Genomic DNA, 20,775 nt, shown 5'->3' on the forward strand with positions numbered 1-20,775 from the left:
GTGGCAATACTACAAGATATGATCCAACATGTGATGCGAAATTTCCGTAAATATTTACAGATGTGCATTGATGCCAATGGAAGACATTTGAAGGATATTTCAAAAATAATATCTTCGAAGTTAGTTTGGTGTAAAATTTATTATTATTTAATGTTAATGGCAATTTCTGTACATGTCATGAGAGGCAATAAAAATTTTCGTTTTACCTATTTTTGTTCTGTGAAGGTTTTAAATTGTCCCATTTTCCGTGACGCACTCTGCAATAGGATCTTGCACCAAAAGCGTTCATATCTTCATGTTAGTGATTTAACTGTTCAGAAATGTACATAATAAGTAGCTGAAACAGTTCAGGGATATTCTTATAGACGCAAGGAATGCCTAGACTTATTAATTTTGAAATATATTTAAAAATGTGTTAATTAGTTCCTGTATACAAACACCTACACAATACTTTTATTATACAAGCAATATACTACAAATACAAGGTTCAAGTTAACCTAGGAATTGTAGATTGAGATTCATCAGTTAGCTTCTGTATACTTCCACGTCCTTGCATCAACTGTCTTCTGATCTCAAACAAAATAACACCAAGAGCTGTCCCGGAATTTAAACTTTCTACACCATTTAACAAAGGAATATACACCTTTGCACCTTGTCTATCGTAAGCAAGTTTAACAGCTGCTCCACTAAGACCCTCAGTTTCACCGCCGATCACTAAAGTAATTGAGTCAAAATCTGTGTAATTCAGATCATGATACACTTTGGACACAACTGGAAGTTGTTTATACAGCTTCAACTTATCTTCATTGGCAAAATCTTCATTTTTTCTCAACACGTTTCCCTCCTCGTCCATTTCAACTTCATAGCTCGGAATTTCTTCTGCGCTTTCGGTCATTTCCATTTCCAGTAACTTCTGTTCAGCGTCACTGGCATTCGAAGAAACATTCTGTGAATCCCCTATACTTACATTATTATCCGCAAGAAAGACCATTGTGTTTTTCTCCAAATAGTTGTCGATTAATTCCCAACCAACATTTTTGAAAACTGGAACCCTGAAATGGGCCCCGGCTCCTGCTCGTATTACTTTCCGTTCCCACAAATCGACACAACCTGCAAAATAATAATAATGCGATTTATAATTAAAATGACAAAATATATATTTTGTTAGGCTTCAATATAATCTACAATAGTACAAGATACACAATAGTATGGAAATTGTCAACGATATATTGCACAAAAAAAAAAAAAATGTATACATATTCATCAATTTTATTTTTTAAAGTTTATTTTAAAAAATTCGTCATCACCCTCATTGTATCTATTTCCTAACTTTCTTCATATGTATTTCACTATTCTCTTATTTTGCATTTCTGTTTTGACCTCACTTTTATTTCTACCCCCTCTCCAGTTATTATTTTTACTGATTTATCTCTTCAAATCCTATTCCGATATATTGGAATGGCTATACTTTCTTCCATCGTAATATACAAAATAGCGGACAGAAATACAGATCGGATATCTGTCTTTCTCTCTAACATCTTTTTTTGTTCTCTTTTCTACACTCCATCGATTAGCTGTTTGAGGCTTGAGGAAACACTAAATAAAGTGCCTTTATTTAGTGTTTCCTACAGTATTTGGCTGTGAACACTCATGTAACTGCAAGGTCCACTCAATAAATAACCGGAAAAATTGTATAAAAAATACAAAACTTCGACAAAGTTTGTGTTTATTTGTTAATTTTTGGTGGTGTCTTAGAAATATTATCGGATGGGCCTGGCACGCCTGCCTCGCGAACGGGATGCTGGAAATCAACGAAACAAGATGGCGGCACCCATGGGGGTTTGCATCAACGTGGAGCAGCGGAATATGATTATATTTCTGTTACCTGAATGGTTGAAGCCAATCGAAATCAGCCCACCATATTGTTCACCTGATCTGATACTAAAGTTCATCTTTCCTGCAATATCACTCATCATAATAAGCCTGTTTTTTCCGTATCAACTTATCAACTCTCGCAATGTTGTTCTCCCTGACTGCATGGACAGAGCGTCCTGTGCGTGGCGAATCTTCACAACACTTATTACACCCCGTTTGAACTTATCTGCCCACTCGTACACTTGTGTTCGACTCAAACAACTTTCACCATATTGCACTGCCATCCGACGATGAATTTTGATTGGTTTCAACACTTCATCAAACAAATCTAATTAGGGTTGCCAGACGTCCCGGTTTTCAGTGAGATAATTAACTGTCCCGAAAAAGGCTTTCGGGACGCCCGTTTCTCCCGGTTTTCCTTCTTTAGATTGAAAAAGAATCAACCGGCAAGAACTAGTATGTCTCATCTAAAAACGGAAGGTTCTTGAGAGATTTGTATAGCCAATTAATTTTACTTAACAAACAAGGAGTTTGAAATCACATCGATTATTGCGTCCGATGGGTTGTTTAGATTCCAGAAGGGAAAAAAAGAAGATTTTAAGAAAATGTTCAAGAGGGGGGCATATGTTATGTAAATAATTTTTTGAATATCACTTTCAGTAGAAAAGAACGTATTTCTCCCTGTGATATGCTTTAACTTTATACTTTAATCGGCAAGGCAGAACTGCTTCATTGTTGGAACTTTAACCAATAATGCAGTGTTCGTAAGTTTCTTTAAGAAAATTTTCCTCGACTAAGAAGATTTTTCCCTTTTCTTGGCAAATTTTCCCTCGATTGTTGAGTGTCCGGTTCTTATGAAAGAAGTTACGTGGTAAGATCAATCTTGCTGTATTAAAGAAAGTGCCAACCACATTTGTTTAGGAAAGCGGTAGCTCAGTGGTAGAGCGTTCACCTCTGGTGCATGGGGTCCTTGGTTCGATCCCAGCTCACGCCAAGTGAGCTTTGTGATAGACAAACACAGTGTGCATGGATTTCCTACGGGTTCCCCCGTTTTCTCCCACTTTCTTCATTCCACCATACGGCCGCGGTGGATCAGAGGTATAGTGTTCACCTCTAGTGCATGGCTCCAGGGTTTGATTCCAGCTCGCACCAAGTGAACTTTGTAGTGTACAAACACCGTGTACGTGGGTTTTCTTGGGGTTCTCCCGTTTCCTCTCACTTTCTTCGTTCCAACATTTTTATTCATTTTTCATCATCAGCGCCTCCTTTAGCCTAGCCGGCATATGCGTGGGGCGTAAAACATAAAGATTTCATTTTCCTATTTATTTTCTCCGTTTGCCTTTTTGCTTCCGTTTTTCTCTTTTCTTTTTTTTAAACAAAGACACAAATACACCTAGCCAGCAATGGGTAGAAATTATGCTACTTTAAACACACACACTCACACAAACTACTGCTATTGTACTGGTGTGTTTGTGAAGAACACAGAAATATTTATGCATTTATATTGGTCAGTTGGTCAGCGTAAAAAATTCCCTAGATTTTCACTTTTTATTGAAAAAAATCCTTTTCTCTTTTTGCTAAATTTACCTATGAAATTTCCCTATATTAGGGAAATTTCCCTTTAAACTACGAACACTGCAACAATGGCAATACTACTCTTAGTCGCTCATGTTAACCACATCTAAACTGTCTATTTCGTCCTGTCTGTCGCCTTCTTAGGCACAGTTTCTTCTAAAAAACTGAGTTGTCTTTAATATATTTTCCCCATGTGCGGATAAAAATTTTTAAAGATGCTGTGCACGCATTCAGTAATTTTGGATTTATATTTTTTTCCTTTATCTGATAATTTCAGTTTCAGTAATTTTTAGGCTAAAATTCCGTAACAATTTACTTTCGCACAAGAAGTGGCAGTTAGACAACATAAAGATATGTGTCTTCTTTAATTTTGATACTGGATTTTTTTTCTGCCAAACATTTGGAGAGCCTGCATAAGTCTTTCAAGAGATTGAGTTTTTGTTTATCGTTTTGAATTTAGCGTAAATGTATTGTTTCTTGCTAAGTGCTAAATTTGGATTTCTTTTTGGGTAGTGTTTATAACTCAGGTGATGGCACAGCAAAGAAAAACAAATCTCTTCAATCATAAATGGAAGGGTATGTCGTAATTGGCGCAATATGTAGGACTTGTTACACACCACAAATCGAAATTCGGAATAAAGGGCGCGAGGCAGCTCTTCTTACATTATCTTTCCACATTCATTATAGATCCTTTGTGGAGTTTTATTTGTGTTAACTATGTATAGAATGAACTGGAAAATTGTGAGTAGTAAGCGGGAAAAGACAATAATTAGTTTACTCTCAACTAATGATCAGGAAAATTTACCTTATATAGAGTCCGAGATTGATGTCCCGGTTTTTCGTTTACAAAATCTGGCAATCCTAAATCTAATAACACTCCGCTGCTCCACATTGATGCAAACCTGCAAATGTATCGCCATCTTGTTTCACTGTGTTAGCGTTTCACTGATTCCTAGCATCCCCTTCGGGAGGCACACGTGTCAGGCCCATCTGATAATAGTTCTAGGACACCCCAAAAAATAACAAAGAAGAAGTTTTGTATTTTTTATAGTCTCCGGTTATTTATTGAATGAACCTCGTACCTTTTAACCGTAAATTACCTATATTATATACATAAACATACAGCATATTGTATACGCAAAATACCTACATAAAAACCTCTAATTATGATCAATCAAAAGATAAAATTATATAATAGTGCTAATTAAGTTACCATTAGTAATATATATACACTATGTGATCTAAAGTATCCGGACACCTGACTGAAAATGACTTCCAAGCTCATGGCGCCCTCCAATGGTACTGTTGGAATTCAATATGGTGTTGGGCCACCCTTAGCCTTGATGACAGCTTCCACTCTCGTGGGCATACTGTCAATCAGGTGCTGGAAGGTTTCTTGGGGAATGGCTACCCATTCTTCACGGAGTGCTGAACTGCGGCGAGGTATCGATGTAGGTCGGAGAGGCCTTGCACGAAGTTGGCGTTCCAAAACATCCCAAAGGTGTTCTACAGGATTCAAGTCAGGACTGTGCAGGCCAGTCCATTATAGAGATATTATGGTCGTGTAACAACTCCGCCACAGGACGTGCAGTATGAACAGGTGCTCGATCGTGTTGAAAGATGCAATCGCCATCTCCGAATTGCTCTTCAACAGTGGGACGCAAGAAGGTGCTTAAAACATCAATGTAGGTCTGCGCTGTGAGAGTGCCAAGCAAAACAACAAAGGGTGCAAGACCCCTCCAAGAAAAACACGATCATACCATAACACCAACACCTTCGAATTTTACTGTTGGCACTACACACGCTGACAGATGACGTTACGCGGGCATTCGCAATACCCACACCCTGCCATCGGATCGCCACTCCACACAACGTTTTTCCACTGTTCAATCGCCCAATGTTTACGCTCCTTACACCAAGCGAGGCGTCGTTTGGCATTTACCTGCGTTATGTGTGGCTTATGAGCAGCCGCTCGACCATGAAATCCAAGTTTTCTCACCTCACGCCTAACTGTCATAGTACTTGGAGTGGATTCTGACACAGTTTGGAATTTCTGTATGATGGTTTGGATAGATCTCTATCTATTACACTTTACGACCCCCTTCAAATGTCGGCGGTCTCTGTCAGTCAAGAGACGAGGTTGGCCTGTACGCTTTTACGCTGTACGTGTCCCTTCACATTTCCACTTTACTATCACATTTCCACTTTACAGACACAGTGGACCTAGGGATGCTTAGGAGTGTGGAAATCTCGCGTACAGACTTCTGACACAAGTGACACACAATCACCTGACCAGGTTCGAAGTCCGTGAATTCCGTGGAGCGCCCCATTCTGCTTTATCACGATGTCTAATGACTACTGAGGTCGCTGATAATGAGTACCTGGCAGTAGGTGGTAGCACAATGCACCTAATATGAAAAACGTATGTTTCTGAGGGTGTTCGGATATTTTTGATCTCATAGTATATATATATATATATACAGGGTTATTCTTTATAGGGTTTACAACTTCAATCAGTCATAATTCTTTATTAAAACCACATATAGACTTGGTTTACACGTCATTATACTGCAAAACACTTCAAGTTTGACTAACGTAGTGAGTAGTTGCGGAGTTGACCACACGCGACACCACCGGTCAGTTGTTAAAAATGGAGACTTTTACTGGTGCGGAAAGAGCTAAGTGCGTGTTTTAGTTTGAAGAAACGAAGTCAGCAACGAATGTACAGCGTAAGTTTGGCACACAATACGGCAAGGAACCACCCAGCAGACCAACAGTGTACAAATGGCACCAGACATTTGTTGAAACAGGTTGTTCTGAGCGACACACAAAGGCTCCAGGGAGCTCACCCGTGACTGATGATGTGGTGGAAGCAGTTAGAGAGTTTTGTCCGCAGTCTTCGAAAATCTACATGACGTGCATCACAAAAAAAACTAGTATCCCTCAGACCACTGTTTCGCGTGTATTGCGTAGACGTTTGTCCATGAAGCCACACATACTGTCCTTGGTTCAAGCACTGAGTGAAGCGGGTAAACATACCCGGCATGAATTTGTGTTACCATGTCGGATCGCATTAGTGGTGCTGCGTCATTCTTGTGCAATGTGGTATTCAGTGACGAATCAACTTTTCACCTTTCCGGCCGACTCAACACACACAATTATCGTATTTGGGGCACGGAAAATACACATGCGCACGTGGAGCTGGTTCGTGACAGCACCAAAGTGAACTTGTTTTGCGCTGTTTCCAGAGCAACGGTGTATGGACCATCAACGTCATCGCCTATCTTGATATGCTCCAGAACTTCCTTGTTCCACAGTTAGATGAAGATGATCACGATTGCTGCTTATGGTGCCCCGCTACACTACCTGATAGACCTAAGGGAATTTCTTGACCAGCGTTTCCCAGATAAGTGGATTAAGCCGTGGTGGACCAATTGCCTGGCCGCCACGATGTCCAGATTCACGCCACTTGACTTCTTTCTGTGGGGGTTTGTGAAAGATAAGGTGTAAAACCCTCCCTCACCGGATAATGTTAATGAACTGAAACATCGCATCACAACAGCCATCGCGGACGTTACCCCCGAAATGCTGGCTACTGTTTGGCAGGAAATCGACTTTCGTTGGGATGTGTCCAGGATGGCCGCAGATGCACGCATTGAGCCATAATGGATTTGTCGCAAAAGAACTTGAAGTGTTTTGCAGTATAATGACATATAAACCAAGTGTGTATGTGGTTTCAATAAAGAATCACGCTGTACAGTGTATAGTTCTTGTTTAGAATTGTAGATTTATTTAATTTCATTGATTAAACCAATAATTAAAAAGAATCAAGCTAACTAAACAATTTTAAATATATTTCTCGAACGAAATGGAAACATGATTATTCTTCTAGCTACACCGAATTTAGGAGTTCTACAGTATATAACTATGTCCATGTTTTCTTTTCCTTCATCACGTTACTTTGTATCAGTTTAAAATAACTTCAACGTTTGGTCTGAGACAATTGTAAACAAATAAATAATGCTTTTCTTGGAGAATACGCAGATAACACTACGACGACAGTTACATCAAGATCCTCTTGTCAGCATTCTCAACAAGGGATACTTCTTTAGCCTAATCAACGAACAATTCAGCCGTGCAAAAACCCTCTACTCTGACCTTCCTTATTCAGTATCATCCTAGCTTCCTTTTCCTACAGAAAATCACGGACCTTAGTTATCACATACTCATCATCTCATTTACCTTCCTCGCTGTTGTCTTAGTGGCTAGCGAGTGCAATTTTAGAGTATATATATATATATATATATATATATATATATATATATATATATATATATATATACATTGTTGTAATACGTGGAATCTACAATGTATATGTCCAAGGCTAGTGATAATAAGTACCAATTAAATTGTCGGCATATTCTTGAATTTCCACTGTTGAGACAAACAAACTATGCAAAACTGTGCTATTAAAAATGGCCTTAAGCCACTGTCTGCTAGTGAGAATGAGTATCGATTGTTGTAATACTCGAATTATTGGTAGAATTCTACGAGGAACATTAGTTGGTACGTAACTTGAAAAAAAAAAAAAAAAAAAAAAAATCCATTATACTTCATTACCATTCAGTTCTACTTGTACTTCAAGCATATGAAATAATTTAAATAAACGCAATTCAGTTTTTTTTTTTTTTATATGAAATGGCTGCAAATTATGATAATTCAACTCTAATTATTATAAGAGCTCTCTCGTTGCTAAGCGGTTAGCGTACGCGCCTTTGGACACTAAAATCAGAACACTTTGGACAGGACACTAAAATCAAATCTACTGAACTTAACTCTAATTATTAAAATATGATCGAAGGATTATGATGATCCATTCAAACAAACCTTTGGTTAAAACAACTTTCTGGCATCCAACTCCTGCAGCATTGCGTAGGATGGCTCCTAGATTTCCTGGCTCTCGAACGTTGTCACATATTACAGTCAAAGGAAGTGCTGTAGGATCAGGTCTCATATGATGAAGATCTGGCGTCTTAAAAACACCTACACAACAAAATATTTTGAGTTCATCATTTCACACCATAAAATTTGGTTGACAAGTTGAAATATACAAGAACACAGTAATTAGCCACCATTATCTGAAACAATGAAAAATGGCAAATATGATGCAAAATATAAATACGTGATTAAAAATTACGTTAAGAGTTCATTACAGATAATCCAGACTAAAGGAATCTGTACAAGTTACGAACTATCCACCATATTGAAGAGAAATGAGCAAGATACTCTAAGAAACGAACATTGATATTTTATCTACAGTAACAATGTATATTCTAGTATAGGGATAATAGACATAATGCAGTAGTAGTATCTCATATTCAGTAGTTCTATTAAACAAATAAATACATACTGTGTACAATGCAAAAATGAAACGAAATTTTTGAGTTTTACGTCCCATGGATATGTTGTGTGGGCTAAAGGAGACGGTGATGATGAGAGATGAATGACATAATGGAATGAAGAAAGTAGGAGGAAAGAGTAAAACTCCGAGAAAGCCCACACATACGGCGTTTGTCTACCACCAAGTCCACTCGGCGCAAGTTGGGATCGAACCAGGGACCCCACACAGCAGAGGCGAAAGTTCTATCATTGAGCCACCGCGGTTCCAAGTGAACAATACACTCACATATGTTGCACACAAAAAAAAAAAAAAAAAAAAAACTTGAAATATTTCGGAAATCACAGCCTTCTTCATCTTTCCAACTCGGAAAAGGAAAGTATTACACATTCAACTTTGGTGCACAGGGTCCCGAGTTCGATTCCCAGTGGGAAAGCCTTGAAATTTGAATTCATTACGGTAGTTCGGTTCCCACCTTAAACTCCAGGTCCACGTCTCATACAGCCTTGGTGCTCAAAACGGACGCTAACTCCAAACAAAGGAGGTATCAACATATTCACATCACATCACCAAACATGTCGTCCTTTGGTGATAAATACTGTCTTAAGGTAGTTTACATAAGCTGGTTAGCTATTATTCTCGTAAGGAATACTTAAGGAACATTGCACTGGTTCTTAAAAACACAAATATGGTATACTAGCAAACACTTCCATGTGTTCTGCGAATAATATTCTGTATTACCCCTTTTCCATATAAAATTAGTCTCAACTCGAAATTATGAATGTAAAATGCTTGTTTTCTTTATCTATCTAGAGTATCTCTAGGATATTCGTTTCCTTTACCTAATTTGAATAATTTCCAATTGATTTCCCATGTCTTCTTTGCATGTGATCAATCTATACGCTTGCAGAAAGAATTTTAACTATAGAACAGCTTTAATCTTGTGCGAATATAGATGTTATACGATAACGGTTCTTTAAAGTACATTCATTTCTCCGCTAAACATCAAGCCTCAATAACCTCAACTATTATAGTAACCTTAGTCTAAAGACAGCCACTTGCTCACAAAGAGATGCCGCCCCCGTATGAGGTTTCTTTTCATACTGTCTGGTTTGGTTTTACTCTCCCTTGAAAAGTAACTGACAGGCAATAAACTGAACACAAACTGTTACCAAATCTTTGTCAATGATCCTTTTTCTTTGACCCCCCCCCCACACACACACACTGTTAGAAACATGGATGGAAGACAAAGAGAGGGAGAGAGAAAAGGGCCGAGGGAAAGGAAGACACGACGTATGGCAACGTTTAGGTTTTTCTTCTTCCGAAGAAACCACAAACTTTATAACGACTTCTTTGTGCTAAATTCAAAGTCTCCCGACTAACTATCGTCTGAGCGCGCCTTCTATACCTCTTCATATTCTATGGTGAGTTTATTGATTTATCTTATCCAGCTGTAGACCACAGTACTGTTCTTTGCTACTTTGATCGGGATTCTAACAGGAGCAATACTTGTGTATGACTAGGATTCGGCAACAATTCATATTGTTCAATCTCAAGCATAATTGTTATATTTTGTGAAGTTATCAGTGAATGTGTAAATATGTGAATTACTTTATAATGTTTCGTTCCCAATATTCTAGTGATGTATACCTTTTCGGAGTTTCCAAGAACCAGTGCAATATTCGATACGTGAACTATATGAGACGAATAGATGACTATCTTCTATAACAGGGTGGAAGAAAAACATTTTTTTTTATTTAAATCGATCTTTTTGGGGGCGATTTAAATCACATCTTTCTTCTCGTATAATACAAGTCGCGAACTGAAGAAAAAACATTAGGAATTAGTATTAAGTGGGTGGTGTTAAGCAACAACCAGTCAACCCACAACATTAAAAAAAAAAAAAAAAAAAAAAAATTAGTTAACCCTGCTGGAGAGTTTGAACATATATAAGGAACATACTAAAAAATCCTGGTAACGCGTTTGTGGTCGGTCTGCCATCTATGAAGAGAAGTCAACCCACATACGGTAATATATTATGGGGTCGAGAAACCTATAAATGCGATTTCCTCAAAACTGACTCGTTGTGGGTTGAATGGTTGTTGGATAACATCGCCCAAATGTTAATTATGCCACTTAAGTGAACGTATTGAATTAATCCGTAACCGTTAACCTAAATAGTCCTATTCTTACTAATGCTAAAGAAATAGTTGGGATTTCAATCCCAAACAATATTTATTAATCATTAAGGAAAAAGTACAGCAATGTTTATCAACAAGACATTTTTTTTCCACAAAAGTTTTTGATATTTGGCAGGAACATATTTTAAAAATATCGGGCAGTCCAGGACTAGCTTGCTGCACGAAGTACATATGAAATATGTAAATTTCGGAGGAGATCGGACCCCCCCCCCCCCAAATACCTCCCGATTATCTTGGAACATGCGCGCACAAAAGAATTTTTGTCTTAATGTCGATGGTGATTTCGCCGGTGGAATAGTTAACGATTTACAAACCCATGTTACGAAGAGAAGAAAACAGGATTTTCCCGCTACCCGTTCAAAACGGAATTGTTCCCTAATCATCCTCTGTATGAAACACTAGTTTTCATACTGTGCTGTACATACATTCGAGTATCATTGTATTATGATTATTATTTTCCAAAATCGAAATAATAGAATAGAGGGATTTCTCTTATTTTCACTTCAAATTAATTTATTTCGGAATTCGATTTAAATCAGACTGATTTAAACCAATCCACCCTGTTCTATAATGTCGACATGTCGGAGGCATGTCGAACGGAGACCTCTTGTCTGGGTTGCGAACCCCAAACAATTCTCATACATGAAATTACTGAATGACCTTAACATCCACCCAGTTCCTCCAAGAAGTAATTTAAATTAATGCAAGTCTTAGGGGCGTAGATAGCGTAGCTCAAAATTAATTAGAAACATGGGAGTAGAATTTCAAAGATAAAATTTGATAACACAGAAATAATTTAGAATAAGAATTTAATGAACTGATCTTGAATGACTGAATAACTGCAGAGCATGATGTGGACTGGTATGACTTAAAGACTAGAGAAGACAATGCATAATCACTTACTTTTGTTAACGGTGAAAAGCAGAACCTCTGATGGACAGAATGACGGAGTAACAAAACTAATGATGAATAATCTGACTTGCAGAGTTTCGACGTCAAAATAGAACTTCCCATACTCGGAAGAGTATCCGGTAGTATTTATATGATTTTTCCGTCATGTCGACATTCTTGCACATTCTTTCTGCGTCTTCCTAGTTCTAGAAGTCATAATCGGTCATTTACATTGTAGAAGTCAAGGCACTCTAAATTTTCCATTGGAGTATGAATCCTAAAGAATATTCAATCTGCCTCCACTTCATACATTGCCTATTTTATACACTTTTTAAAATTCAATTAAATATTTTGTTAGATTACACATTCTGGTACACAATAATATTTTGGCGCTATATAAAAGAATGCATTGTTTATTTGCTAATAGATGTGCCAAACATACTCCTTGTTGCATATATTCAGCAAATACACCTACTGTAACTCTTCAAAGTACTTTTGAGTACAGCGAAAAAGCTCGGAAATAGTTGCAGGAAGAACATTCAATAGTAACTAATACAGAGACAGTTAAAGTAGCGCAAACTTCTGATGCTTATTGTACAATGTCGAGAAACTGTAAGTTTGTCAAATGAATTATCTGTTAAGTAAATTTTAATTTCTGGAAAAACAGGGCATATCATGGGACGTAATAAGAGAACAAACTTCTTTGTCAGTGACGATTTGCATCTTTTCTGTCCTATCGAATGACTGATTTTCTTTGATTCTTGAATCTTCTTCAGGATTTGCTCTACAGAATCCAATAATTAAACAGGGTGTCTACTAAAATTCCAAAATGAAATTTCGTGACCTTTTCTTTCCCTAAACTATAAAACTTAGTAACATTTTCAAGAGCGAATTGCTCTTGCTAGCGAATTTGGGTGCAAATTGGGCCGAATTTTCATGCATGCGATAGAAGCATGCTTTGTTTGCGATTTGGTAGCAATGGAATGGAATGGAATCTTTGAGTTTTACGTCCCACGGTTATGCCGGATAGGCTAAAGGGGACGGTGATGATGAGTAATGAATGAAATGGTGGAATGAAGAAAGTGGGAGGAAACGGGAGAACCCCGAGGAAACCCACGTACACGGTGTTTGTCCACCACAAAGTTCACTTGGCGGGGTCTGGGATCGAACCCGGGATCGCAAGCACCAGAGGTGAACGCTCTACCACAGCCACCGCGACCCCTGCGATTTGGTAGCGTCTAAAGCCGACTAGACATTTTTGGTGTAAATTTCGACCTTTTATAGAACAAACTTTTCCAGTCTATACTTATATTTGTACAGTTTTTAAAAAATCGTGACCCAAAAGCCAAGTTTCTTGACTTTTTCTTGACTTTCATGACCGTTTTCTGATTTCATGACTTGTGACTTTCATGACCGATAGACAACCTGTTAAATGCTTTTTCTTCTTATACTGGGAAGACGAAGGTGGATTGTACTGTTACATCTCCACTGAACTTGAAATATTTTTAAAAAGCCCAAAATTCCCAGATAGAAAAGCAACAGAGAAAAGTTTAGTTTTTCCTTTAAAAAAGCAGGCTTTCTTTTGAGTCCTTGTACCTTTATCAGTTAGTGCATAAAAAGAAAATTTTTCTTTCAATTTAACGTCCCACGATTATGCCCGTACGGCTAAGGGAGGCAAATGGTTAAGGCAAGTGAATGATGATGGAAGAAGGGGTGGAATAATAAAGTGGGAGGAAACGGGAGTACTCTGAGAACACCCAGGGACACGATGTTGTTCACCACAAATTTACTTCGCCGGGGATCGAACCAGGGACTTTACGCACCAGAAGCAAGCGCTCTACCACTGAACCAAGGTGCTCCCCAATGTACAAAAAGAGAAGTATAAGTACTACGAAAAAATCTTTGATAGACTACAGGAATTGCATGGATTATGACATACAGATGATAACCAATGGGATGCAGTGCTACAAGCAATGTTAATTTTCTGAAAGGATCTGTACTAAGGATACCAAAAAGTTTTTGTCGAAACATTCACAGATGATTTAGAAGTTGGGTGCTTTTGGTAAGGACAGTTTTAATAAATGGATTCACAATTACTAAATTTGCACAGTAATAATGACCTTCCGTGGCTAGGTATTAGGGTAAAGAAACTGGTGAGCGGTAATATCCTTGAGGAACGATCATCGAAAAACTACATATCATGCAAGTAACATTGCGACAATAATTTTTATTTTTGCTTACATGTTTTAGAGTATATAAAACTATTAATTATACCAAAACTCTGTCAAAATGTTTTGTGAGTCCACGAAAAGAAAATTACGAATCGTTTGGTAGAGATTTTCAACCAAAAAAATACATTTGAACTGCTTTAGTTCAGGTGTTGGGAGGCAGTTAAGCTGCTAGTAAGGAAACTTATCAACTAAATGGATAGAACATAAAGTATAAAAAAGCAAATACTGTTGTCTGTGTGGTGTGTCGAGGATTTTTTTTTTTTTTTTAAATACAATATTTCGCAGATTACACTATTTGCTTATTCATGTAATCCTACTCTTCAGATTTGCTCTGCAGCTGCTTAATACATATTTTTTTCATTTTGTTTTCTGGGAAAAAGAATAATTTTACCATTTAAGGTCAAAACTATTGTAAGTAGTTGCCTTTTTACCTCTGAACACAGAACAATTTATAATGATCATTACGTAAAACCTTTCCAATTTTCCAATTCTAAGAAGACATACTAATCTACTTAATTTCCACCTTTAGTGCTGGAGTTATCCTTTACTCCGAACACAACACCGTATGTTTATTGTAAACTGTTTTGAGTACAGTTTGTCTATTCTCAGAAGTAGTAAAAAAGTATAAGGCATATTAATCTACTTAATTTCGACCTTTAAGTGCTTTTTTTTTTCTTTCTTTTAACACAAGAATTACATGAACTAAGAAGCAGTTCAAGAAGTACTCCGGAAAACACGACTAGATGAATAACCAATAAGTGAGTTTGCAAAATATTGTAGAAAAATTATACCCCCTGACGCAGCACACAGGTAACATATTTGCACCTTTATTTAAATTAGTGCATTAATATGAATATATTAACCCTCATAAATTTTAGTGCCTATTTTTAGGCACTAGAGTAGTCCTCATTATTCGATTAAAAAAGTGCCAATATAGTTTTTTAACTTCGGTATTTATTTCGTGTTTGTTTTTTCAAGCCTGGAGGCATTGTAGAACACGTTACATATGGTTTCAAATCTTCCTGCGTCGAGACATAGGGTGTGGTGACGTCATAACTTAATTTTTGTTTTTGTTATGCCTATTATTATTATTTTTTGGCGGGCTTACTTTTGCACCTAGTAGACTGAAATTTTGAACATATATATATATATATATATATATATACACAAAAATCCCTTTTCTCGCAATGTTCCCGCCTCAGATACACGATAAAGATATGTGAATGGTACTGTTTGAAAGTCTACTCTATTCTGAAGAGAATAATATACGAACTATGACCCTAGGATAAATAGGGATGTGCCAGGAACTTTTTAAATTACATCCGGGTCTTTTATCTGCGGCATTTGGGGCTCATTGATAAATATTTTCCCATTCTTCCTATTCAAGATAGAAGCTTGAAACTTTGTACACATATGTAGTACACCCTTACTATTTTTTAGTTGATTTTAAGATCTGTCCACTAACACAAGAGGGGATTCAGAGCAGAAAAAGTCCCGATTTCTCTCAAAATTTCCCGCCTGAGGGACATGATAGGGAAATGTGAATGGTACCGTTTGAAAGGCTGTTCTATTCTGAAGAGAATGAGATACGAATCCGATCCTAGAATAAACAGGGATGATGATGTAGAAGTCTATAATTTACCTATAAAAGCCCAAATTTATAAGGGTTGATGAATAAATAAAGTACAGTTAATTAGCGTAATGTATTTGTTCATTGTTGTAAACTCAACTCAATTATTGATCTGATCTGAAGCAAAATATCACCTGCAAAAAGCAATATAGTACTTACCAATAACACCAGGACACGTCACTAAATCAGACCAAATTTTCAGACCTTTATATGGTACTTGGTACAGTTTGACTTTATCATTTAGTGGAATCCCTTCCAGATTTTGCAGTCTACTGAAAAATATACATTCTGGAGACATGCCCGCTTCCACTGCATCTTGAATTAATCTGCGTCCTTCAATCAAGATTTTCTCCTTTTTCTCTCGCCTCTTTCGAGATTTCGCCATTATCATTATACGGCTGAAAAAAAGAACGTATTGCCATCACATAACGTTTATTATCTTGATTTATATATATATATATATATAGATAGATAGATAGATAGATAGATAGTTTTCAAAACAACAACGACAATGTTTGGAAGGTGACTCCTGACACCAAGTTAAGACAAAAAGTGTAGACCAACCTGGGTGCACAACCGCTTCCTTTCGGAGTTATAGGCTGCCGAAAACATGAAAAAATGTAATTTAAAGGTCCATAGCTCTAAAACTATGAGACCTACCGTAGTCGTATCAAGACTTCACTTAGGAAGTAACATGTGCACTATCCAAAAATACATGTTTCAGAATCCTACGGTATTTACAGAACAAATTTTATAGAAGGGGATTGGCTACCGGCATATAATATGAAGTAGTCACCAACTACCTCCATAAAAATTATTGCAGAAGTACTGTAGGATTCTGAAACTTGGATATTTGGATAGGGCACATACTAGTTCTTTCTCGTTGTTTTCACGTGTAGAATCACCTCCTAGCGTTGTAAACAACCTTTCGTTATACACTGTATATATGTCTCTGACGAACGACCTCATGTCCGAAGATCGTGTTATAGTTAATGCAGGTTTACCTTAGAATTTTTTTTTTTTTTAATATTTTATTTAAAGAAGCTACAGATATAATAAACAACAGACAAATTACAGACACAATTTTTAACAAATTATAACTAAAGAAATTTGAAAGTATCTGCATGGGATTCTAAGATCATCGAATTATTTCTTTCAACTGAGTGATTCAAATCAAAACTAATTCTATTTAAAAAGAAAGAATAAAGTACAGCATTTCTAACATTACGAGATACCAATTGTATATAAGCTCGAAACCAACTTCTCAAGCTAAAAACAACCTAAATAACACACAGTTGGCGCTCGACTTTCCACTTTTCTTTACAACAGAACATCATATTCTATTTCATACGGGGGGCGCGGTGGCTCAGTGGTAGAGCGTTCACCGGCGCATGGGGTCCCTGGTTCGATCCCAGCTAGCGCCGTGTGGACTTGGTGGTGGACTCGTGTGTTTTCTCGGGGTTCTCCCGTTTCCTCCCACTTTCTTCATTCCACCATTCCATTCATTTCTCATCTTCACCGTCTCCTTTAGCCTAACTGGCATAATCGTGGGACGTAACACTTAAAGATCTCATTTCATTTTTTCTATTTCATACGGCTGGACGAACATTGGATCTTCGATTTGACACATTCGGTATCCTTGTGACACTTGCTACTCAACTGACATATCGCTTCGTATTGGGCAATAGTTTACAGACTACTGCAATCAGTCTCAAAGGACAGCTAATGGCAAGGCAATATGTTTGATTTGGAAAAAATGTGCTATGTCTTATCTGTGTATTACATTCGCAATTTTTCTGTTTTCTGTGGTTAGGAAAATAGGAGAAAAAAATACTGTGTACCTTTCTCAATATTCACTATAGACTAAATTTTTGTAACTATTTAATGAAATTAGCTGATGTACATTGTTATTCAACATTTAACAAAGACTCACATGATTATGGTGGCTCAGTGATGTAATATTCACCTCTGGTCCGTGAGGTCCCTGGTTCGATCCCAGCCCACGATAAATAAGCTTTAAGGTCGACAAACACCGTGAGCATGGATTCTTCCGTATCTTTCCATCATTATCATTCATTCATCTCATCACCACAGTTTCCCTTAGCCTCACAACTGAATAACCTTTCGCGTCTGCATTAGCAAAATAGATTCGCCTTCATTACAAGGGCGCCGATCCTGGGGGTCCCCTTCCAAAGCTCATGTGGGCCCCCGTATTGTATTTATGAATATACAATATTTGGCATAATTTGAATGCAATTTGTCTTAAAATCCTCATATTTGTCTTCTGCATCTGAATGCCCCCCCCCCCCCCAAATTTACAGACAAAATCGGCGCCTTTGCTTCATTACCACAATTATTCATAAATAAACAATAATTTATAGGCTCTTCTCACTCTACCACACTCAACAATTCTTCCAGATAAATTGTACACATTTCCAGCTGTCGTGACGGGCTTTAACGGAAATTAACCTTATAATAGAATTATCATATGTTGCTTACTCTCCCCCACAATTAAACATAATCCCTAAAAAATTATTTGGTAAGTTTATTATATATTATTGCTATTATTACTTCTATCACACTTGTTTCTACATGTGCATGACGAATATACAATAATTTTGTTTTCGGAAGTTTGGATTCTGCCATGCAAAACCATGCACACGGTGTTCGTTTATCACAAAGCCGACGTGGTGGGAGTTGGGACTGAACCTGAAAACTGCGTCACATGTGAGCCACTGCAACCCCAGAAGGGAATTACATGAAATAGTGCATGAATGCTTAAATAGTATTTTAAGTAAGAATAGGGTTTTGATTGCAGGTGCAAAATTTAATAAAACTCACTTGTGACCAATAAAACAATAAAATTCACTGGTCTTTTTTTTTTTTTTTGTATGAGTTTCTGTGTGTGTGTGTGCTAGCGTAGTTCTGGCGCACCACATTTTGGAAGATCTACAGGTAAAACTGAATACTTTGTACAAATACATCTTTATAAGGAACAAATAAATGTCTGTAGGCGACAAAATTAAATACAAAGTAATACAGTTGTATTTTAGGTTTGCAAGTGTAGGATTACTAGTGGAAAATTATTACAACTGCTTTACGACGGATAAAATAAGTGGGTGCATATGAAAGATTAATATTAGATGCTATTTTTCCACCAGCGGTATATTTCTGCACCGTGTACAGAAACTGTAATTTGTTTACAAGTGGAGGGTTATTAGTACGAAAGCATGACATGTGCTATTGAAACTCATTGCAAACACCCACTTCTTTCCATTACCCTCTCTTATGCGCATATTCAGCACCAACGACACGCCTATTCCGTTCAGACGCAGCCCAGCGATGCTTTTTTTTGTGGCCACCTAGCACAGGTTTGTTTGTTTCTTGCACTGTAGTTTTGGGTACTATTGTTTCCTCTGCAAATCACTTTCTGGTATAGTAGAGAAGTGAAGGGATAGGAGCGGATTAGCTTAAGGTTAGGGAAGTTTTCATTCATTTTCATAAAATAGTGTAATTTCTCGTGCCACAGTGAGTATACGAGCGAGCTGGAGCGAGCATTATAAAGTTAACCCCTAGTTTTTATGTTACACATGCGGAAGCCGTATTTGTACGCAAATCGTAAAAGAATTCTAAATTATTAACAATTACTTCTGGTGACCCCTTGAAATCTATGTTGAGATATGTCACCAGAAGCCTTTTACGGAACAATAAGGAGTTTAGTGAAAGAATAAAAGAATTTTTCAATAATTCTTGCGGCCTATGTTTAGCAGAAGGGGTCCAGATCTTTTCTTTAAAACATGTTACAATTTTGGTAGTTTCTGTTCACATTCGGTTAGTTTAGGGTAGGGTTGGTTAGTTTAAGTTAGGTTAGGCTAGTCTAGGTTACGTTAGGTTAGTTTAGTTTATGTTATATCAGTGTACGAGTCCCGCATAATTTTCCAAAAAATGATAGAATTTCGCTTATTTCTACTAATATTTAGTTAGTTTAGGTTAGTTCAGGTTAGCTTACGTTAGTTTATGTTTGGTTAGGTTAGATTTGGTTACGTTATGTTACGTCTAAGTACTTGCATCACTCATTTCTCCTGTAAATTTTGTGTTTTTTACGTGCTTCTGGACCCCTTGTACTAAACATACCCCATTCTTGCTAATGGTGTGCCAAAAGTAAACCAATACTTAAACAAACAAACAAACAAAATTATCTACCTGATTTTCAGAGTAACCTTAAACAAATGAAGGGATAGTTTTGGAACTGGGAAACCAACACAAAGCTAAATTAACATAACCTGAACCAACAAAAAAAAAAAAAAAAACAGAAAATATACGAAGAAATTTTAACTTAAAAAAATTCCTGGCCCCCCAGGTTCCAAAAATATGTCTAAATAAATAGCAAGCCGTACCACATTTTTACCGTGTTTTAAACTTACTTTAATTGTTTATCATTTTGCTTCAACTTGATATATTGAGGTACACTAGAAGGCTCTGGTATAGATGCTAACTCCACCTGTAGGTTATCTTGGTAGTATTGCACGTTCCCGTCGAAATGATCTGTTTCCACATTATAAGGAGTGTCTTTTAAGCTAGATGAATTATAAACATTGTCTGAAGTAAAATGTGTTTCATTATTTATATCTTTGCCTGTTCGTGTTTTCTCAGAAGCCGAATGAACAATTTGCAATTCTCTCTCGATCGCTAATTTTCCCACTGTGTCTTCGTTATTTACACTGGTTTCTGTTCGACTACTTCTTCGCGAATGCCTTCCTACTTTGCTCCTATAATTGCGAATTATATAAAAATTATCGACATTATGTTGATAATAATACACACTTCTCAAAGTGCTTAAAAATCTAAGCGAAGCCATGCCACGTTCAACTCAATATGATTCTCAAAACAAAACAAAACAAACTAAGACTGCTATGCGTGATGACAAAAAAGGTTATATTTGCGCTGCTAACTGCGGTCGGTGAGTGAATGAAC

The 20,775-nt window shown here is 37.1% G+C and overlaps 1 protein-coding gene across 1 annotated transcript; it reads right to left on the reverse strand.

The window, feature by feature from the left end:
• Positions 1-384: 384 nt before the first annotated feature.
• Positions 385-20,659, reverse strand: LOC145694477 (rRNA methyltransferase 3, mitochondrial). The gene is made up of 4 exons (XM_081770772.1): positions 20,226-20,659; positions 15,961-16,199; positions 8,338-8,493; positions 385-1,110 (listed from the first exon to the last, which is right to left on the reverse strand). Exons 1-4 carry the CDS (start codon positions 20,657-20,659, stop codon positions 488-490), a joined length of 1,452 nt encoding a protein of 483 aa, XP_081626898.1. The 3' UTR covers positions 385-487.
• Positions 20,660-20,775: the final 116 nt, after the last annotated feature.

Source organism: Thermobia domestica, chromosome 9 (assembly GCF_964235325.1).
Source record: "Thermobia domestica chromosome 9, izTheDome1.hap1.1, whole genome shotgun sequence".
NCBI classification, from domain to species: Eukaryota; Metazoa; Arthropoda; class Insecta; order Zygentoma; family Lepismatidae; genus Thermobia; species Thermobia domestica.